At 34.3% G+C, this 7,115-nt stretch overlaps 1 protein-coding gene across 1 annotated transcript; it reads right to left on the bottom strand.

Moving 5' to 3' along the window:
• Positions 1-4,642: 4,642 nt before the first annotated feature.
• Positions 4,643-6,873, bottom strand: LOC131021580 (1-aminocyclopropane-1-carboxylate synthase 3-like). Its single transcript, XM_057950840.1, has 4 exons — positions 6,644-6,873; positions 6,394-6,525; positions 6,146-6,306; positions 4,643-5,798 (listed from the first exon to the last, which is right to left on the bottom strand). The coding sequence occupies exons 1-4, from the start codon at positions 6,785-6,787 to the stop codon at positions 4,859-4,861; spliced, it is 1,377 nt and encodes a 458-aa protein (XP_057806823.1). The 5' UTR covers positions 6,788-6,873; the 3' UTR covers positions 4,643-4,858.
• Between the last annotated feature and the right edge of the window lie 242 nt (positions 6,874-7,115).

Here is a 7,115-nt window from a genome sequence, read left to right as displayed (position 1 = left end):
ACATATTATGTGCATTTAGACTTTTCCTAGTCTCATAAATGGACTCTCTATGTCAACCAATCATTTTTTATTATTTTCCCTATCATTGTGCTGGATTTTACACTCAACTTAAATTAGGTAATGAAATTCCATGCTTCTAATGAAGAATATTCTACTATATCTCAAGTTAAATTGCATGATTATTAAATACTAAACGGATAACATAACAAAAAGGGTAAAAGTTTGTGAAGGGCGGTGCTCTAATTTACTACTCAAAAGTTTTAATTGGCAGAAAAATAAAAGGGAAAATATATTACTTGCAGGCAACTCCGTTATCAAACACCGAGCCCACGTTTCCTGTAAATCGAAAATCCTGCTGGTCAAACTTTGCTTGCATTTTATCCATTTTAAGTGAAACTGAGTTGAAATTAGTAGTGATTACTTTTTTTTTTCTCTCTCTCTCTTTCTTTCTTGAATTCCTGACATGTTAAATTGTATTTTATACTATCTATTATGATATTATATTCTCTAAATATCTTATGCGTATTTTATATTTAAATTTAAATACATACAAAAAATTTATACGTGTATATAAAAGAATGATATATAATTACACACCATAAAAGACTGATATATTGCACATGATTTGTGAATTTGAATTTGAACATCTCGCATAGGCGCATGTTACTTTCTCATCCACCCTCAAGAGAGGAAATTTAGTTTTTGCCAAACCACAAAAAGAAACACAAAAATCCTATGGGATCTGCCCTATAAATTTTTATGCCCTATTTTGTTTTATTATTAACTTCACTACTTTATTATTATTATTATTATCCTGAATAATATTCATTACTAGGGCTGTAAACGAGCCGAGCCGAGCCGAATACTAGCAGGCTCGAGCTCGGCTTGTTTTAATATTCGGGTGTTCGAGCTCGGCTCGAGCTCGATTCGAGCTTTTATCTTGATGATCGAGCTCGGCTCGTCACCCACTTACTAAGCTCGAGCTCGGTTCGAGTTCGGCTCGGGTGATGCTCGATAATGTCGAATTCGAAATCGAGCTCGAGCTCGGCTCGTTAGATGTTTGTATATATGATGTTCAAGCTTCAATTTGTTATAAATTTAAGAAAATCTTCTTAATTAATATAGTACTCGAGTTCGAGTTCGACTCGTTTAAGGCTCGTGTACTAACTCGATTGAAGGCTCGACTGAAGGTTCGTGAACAGGCTCGCGAACATGTTCGCGAACAATCGAATTCGAACATGTTCGCGAACTCAACGAACCGAGCACTGTCAGGCTCGAGCTCGGCTCGATAAAATTTTCGAGCTCGAAATCAGGCTCGAGCTCGGCTCGTTTATTATCGAATCGAGCTCCGAACGAGCTTTTTTCGAGCCGAATCTCGAATAGCTTGCGAATAGCTGTTCATTTACAGCCCTATTCATTACTAGAAACTAAAATTAAAAAAATTATATAAACATCCTAACGTTGAATAATCAACTCCTATAATCAATTATTAAATAAAAGATTATAGTTTAATTATAAAAAATAATTATAAATCCTACTTGGATTAATGAACCCTAATTAATATTTAAAAATTAAAATAAACCACTAAAAATTACAATCGAAGAAAACAAATATTAAAAACTAACATAAAAATGAAACACAAGTATGGAATAGCACAATATAATTATATGTGTTGCTTAAACAGCTTAGACAACGTCATTATATTGACAATTGTCTTTAATTAACAACGTTTTAACTGTCGTCCAGCGTCCAATGTCGGCAAACCACATTTCCTACTATAATCAATAAGGCTTTTTTTTTTCTTTATAAAAACTAGAACGTACTTAGTGCGAAGCACGATGAATCATCGAACATTAAAATTAAACGACATATTTAAATAAATAAATATAAATATCAAACATAATCAAAATATAATAAATATAAAATACTATATCTTAATAAATAAATAAATATTTTCATACACATGCATAAATAAAAAGTTATGGAGTAAAAAATAATGAAGAGAGAAAAAATAAAATATTTTAAATGTAATTTTTTCAACACTTATTCGTTTAAAATTTATTTTTGATGATTTTTATGTCATATTAAAGATTTTATTACGAACTTAAATTTAGGTGTGTCGAATTTTTTTTTCAAGAGTCAAAGACGATTTTTGGAAAAGATTAAAAGAAAAGGGAGGGGGGAGGGAGAGAGAGAGAAATTAGTAAAAGAAAAGAGTAAAATAATAGTGAAAATTGGTGGAGAAGAGAGAGAAAAAATTGAGGGAAAAAATGATGGGAAAAAACTCATTTTTATATATTATATAAATATATATAGATATACTCCCCTTCGTCTCGCTAAAAATTGCTCGTTTATTATTTTGGTCTATCTTTTTCTTTGTAGTCTAGTACATATAATAGACAATAGTTAATTTCTATGCCAAAAAAATAAGTCACAAATGACGAGATAGAAGGAATATAAATTAAGATTTTTTTTCTTAGTTATTGTCATTAATTTTGGTGAAGGACATAAATTTCCCACCCTTCCACCTCCTACGAAGAAGAGGTACTCCATTAGATCACGAAAAATGTGGATTTTTTTTGTTATTTTGGTCCATCTATATATAAGTGTGGTGTTTTTATTCGTGCACATGCCTTATATTTTCAACATTGCTCACACGTAAGGTATGTTCGCTTTAATTGTAAATTTATCACAAGAAAAAGATGAATAAAAATAAATTTGAGTTAATACATGAAATTATCTATTCTAATATAACAAAAATAAAAAGTATCCACTGAGGGTACGTTCACTTTGATGGATGTGAAATATGAGGGATAATAAAAATTTATGCCTTTAAATATTTATTTTCTTTTCCCACATTTTACACAAAAGAGAAGTTCACAATTTTTTCTTTCTCATTTTCACTTTAAAGAACCGCCACCTTGGAACTTCTTTCAAAAACTTATGAATCAGCCGTAGCTGCTCTTGGGACAAAGAAAGGGGCAGGCAGGGTCTCGTATTGAGCTTCATCGCCTCATCGAAAATAGTCTCTCTAAAGGAAAGGGAGGGATAATATCACAAATACTCATGTGCAACTAGTTTCCATAATGACACTACTTCATTTGAGAAATGACACTTGAACATTTCCGAATGACACTACTTCAACATACAAATGACACTTGAAAATCTTCAAGTGTCATTTGTATGTTGAAGTGGTGTCATTCATAAACCAATTGCACGGTGCAACCAATTGCATGGGAGAGTGCCTCAGATAATATTATCCCTCCTTGAAGTGAAAATAAGGAAGTAAAAATTGTGAACTTCTATTTTGTGTAAAATGTGGGAAAATAAATGAGACATTTAAAGGCATAAATTTTTGTTATTCCTATTTTTTCCATCCATCAAAGCGAACGTACCCTAAGAAGAGAAAAAAAACTTAAAAATAATCAATTTTTGCGTAAAAGTACATTTTAGAGTTTTTTTTTAATGAATAGTTTTTATTTTTGTTATTTTAATTTAGACATTTTTTAAGTCCACTTAATGAATTATTCATTTAAATCCTTTATTTCTTCCTTTTTTTGTGTGTCATTGTATCCCTCCTTTATCCCTAATTTTCTATATAAAAAAAATTATCTTTTTTTATCCCTCCTTTTCATTTTAAGGAGAGATAATATTATTGAATCAATACATCATGATAATATTATTTCTTTTTGGAGTGAACAAGAAGAATAAGAAAGGGAAATTTTCTTTTCTACAGAGAATGGGGGATTTAAAGCTCACCCTTAATAATCCTTAATCATCAATTGATTCAGTTTGGTGAGTATTTTTCTCGTTATATATACATCTTCCAACAATTTTTTAAAACTCATGCATGTCATCCAAACTACATCGTATTTTCGTAGATAGAGTGAGAAAAAAAAATACTATAACCTTTCAATCATTTTACACAGGGAAATTGAAAGCCGATAACTTGATTATTTTAAATGAATAATTGCACCTATGTATATGAACTTTTACTGAATTTTAGTTTCTTATATGAATTAAAAAATTAGCCTTCAAAATATATACAAATTTTTAATTGTTTTGATTTTTCACACTATTGTTATTTGCCCTTGAATTAATAATGAGGTGGATGTCTAAAATGTTTACATGCTTAAACAGTTAATGTACTAATTAAATGATGTAGTTGGATGTCTACGTTATTTTAACTAATTACGATGATATTAATTTATTGAAAACTGACCACCATGAGTAAAATTAGAACAATTAAAAAGTTGTGTATTTGGTGGTAGAAATGTTAGTATATGTGCATAATCAAAATTGAGCGAAAATTCGTGTATTTAAGTGTAATATTATTCATTTTAAAACAGGCCTCGCCAACTACTATAATATGAACTTTCGAAAATATTACATATGCAAAAGAGTTCACGAATCACACAAAATGTTTACCTTAGTTTTAATTCCACCAACATGTTTCCATTTAGTTTTACTATAATTATACTTTTTTATTATGATTTGGTTAACAAGTGACAAATCATAATTAATTACAAGAAGCTATTTGAACTTCTTTGATGACGTGATACTAGTCGGATCATGTAGTACATTTTAAATTATTAATTACTGTATGCATACAAACATATGGTAGTAAAAAAAAATGAGCGAATTTACAATCAAAGAAGTATGTACTATTCAAGAAGACCTCATCAAATAACTAAAAATGAGCGAGTTTACAATTCGAAATAAATCACTTCTCGTCCACAAGGACAGAGTGCACTATCTCTACCTAAATCCAATGAATTACACCAAAATATGTAACTCAAAATCATCAGTAAAAAAAATCACACAATAAATGGGATTGTGTTCACATTAATTGAATCAGCTAGCGATCACGTTCACGATCATGATACGAGAGCCGAAAAACCCATTTGGATATGGATTTGGTTCTCGATCTCGCATTGCCGGTTTTCATTGCAGAAATTGAATCCACATACGATTTGATGCGCCGAATTGCAAGCTGCAGTGTATCTTCGGACATGTTGGCGAAGCACACGCGGAACCAACCCGGTTCCACGCAGTGGCACGACGAACCGGGCGAGATGTTCAACCGGACCTCGTAAACCATCTTCTTCCACAGCTCCATTTCCGCTTCGAATGATTCCGACCTCAATAGATGCCTCATGTCTACCCAGCAGAACAAACCGGAGTTGCTCTCGAGGCACGGAATCCCGGTTCTCCGCAGGCCTCGAACCAGCATTGCGTGCCGGTTCTTCAGCCTCCTCCGGTTCTCCACGACGTACTTCTTTTGGAACTCGTCGTCCGAGAGCATGGCGGAGAGAAGATACTGAGTCTGCGACGAGATCAAGCCGAAGCTCGACATTTTGGTGGCGGCTGCTACCACTGAACCGTTGTTGGAGTATATCGCCCCGACTCGGAAGCCGGGCAGGCCAAGGTCCTTGGAGAGGCTGTAGACGACGTGAACCCGGTTCGAGAGTTCCGAATTCCGGTTTGGTAGAAGCTCCATGATGCTGATGAATTCGGTGGAGTCGAAAACTGTGCCGGAGTAAATCTCGTCGCTGATAAGATGAATCCCTTTAGCGTCGACGAAATTGAGGAGGAGATTGAGCTCGTTCCGGTTTAGAGTAATCCCGAGAGGATTAGAAGGATTAGTGAGTAATACTCCCTTAACTTTGAGATTACGATTTTGAGCAAGTTGATAGGCTTCTTGCAGAGCAGATGAAGTGATTCTGAAGCCGTTTCTGCTGGTGCACTGTATCGGCACGATCTCCACTCCCGTCCGCCATTTAAGGTCTCTGTCAAACCTGCATGTACTTACGTATATCAGATCAAAGTTATCTTGATTTTGTGTTTAACCTGTTGGTTTTTACGTTATTTATATTTTTCTCCAAAGAAGATTTGTAGAGGGCAATAGGAGAATAAAAAAGACTGAAATTTTTTAATGTTATCTTTTTGAATTAGAATTACAAGAGGCATATAAATATAACCAAATAAGCAACCCGCACGCAGACACGGGACTTCTACACCAAACAAATGTGCGAAAATAACTGCACACAGAGGGAACCACTACCCACATAAAAGTGAGAAAAAAAGAGTGTGTTATAAATAGAGGTTAAGATACGAATCTAAAAACATGTTAAGAGAGAGGTACCCAGGATAGTAGGGCGTAGGGAGTAGAAAGGCATCGGCGGGGTCGGCGAGGCAGAAAATAAGGGTTTCGTTAGCTGACGTGGCGCCGGCTGTCAGAACAATATTGTTTGGGTCAAACCGAACTTTATTTCCACGTATTTCCGTCATGAATTGTACCAGTGCCTGAATGAACAATATTTATAGCATGTCACTTAATTTTCATGAACAAAATGAAATTTATATAAATGTTGAATTATTTTGCATGGTTACATTTTTGAAAGCGGGAAGGCCGTGATAGTCTTGGAAGAGCGCTAGCTCTCTGAAAATGGAGTGACCGCCTCTCTTGAAGGCGGCTGCATCAGGATTTGCGGCCAGCCACGACTCCAGTAGGTCGAACGAGAGCTGCGGAGAGAGAGAACATTATAGCTCAATCGTAATTTGGAAAAAGAATATTAAAACTATTATATTCATATTTTTTTTTATTAATGTTTATATGATTGAAATGAGTTGAGCTATATACCTGGTTCTCTGCTAGCCCCATTTGAATGATCCCATTGGGATTGGTAGCCTCATGGTATGGATTCTTCTCGTATTCTTGCCATCCAAGGAAGTATGAAGAATCTTGACCGTGGGAGTTGCATGCAGCTTTCTTCGATACCGTCATTCTCTTTGATCAAAACTTGTATGATCTAAAATAGATAAATTTGCTAGTGGAGAGAGAGGATGATGATGATGAGAGACAGTGATAGTTTAATTTGCAGTGGGGAAGGTATGTTGCTATCTGAGGCAAACCCAGTAGGTTTATATAGGAGTTGTAGCTACTAATGAAATGTCGTCGTGATATGTTTGTTGACTACAGAGAGAGAGAGAGAGGAAACTCAGTTTTACTAATTGTTAATTAACGCTAATTATTAGACAGACCCACGCGCTTTTCGAGACGGGTGATGTTATTCATTTTACGTCTTGCACTCTTAATTAATTTTTCATAATTC

The sequence above is a fragment of the Salvia miltiorrhiza genome, chromosome 4 (genome assembly GCF_028751815.1).
Source record: "Salvia miltiorrhiza cultivar Shanhuang (shh) chromosome 4, IMPLAD_Smil_shh, whole genome shotgun sequence".
In the NCBI taxonomy this organism is placed as follows: domain Eukaryota; kingdom Viridiplantae; phylum Streptophyta; class Magnoliopsida; order Lamiales; family Lamiaceae; genus Salvia; species Salvia miltiorrhiza.
Note: the sequence above shows the minus strand (reverse complement) of the source record. Positions and strands in the feature narration are given on the sequence as shown.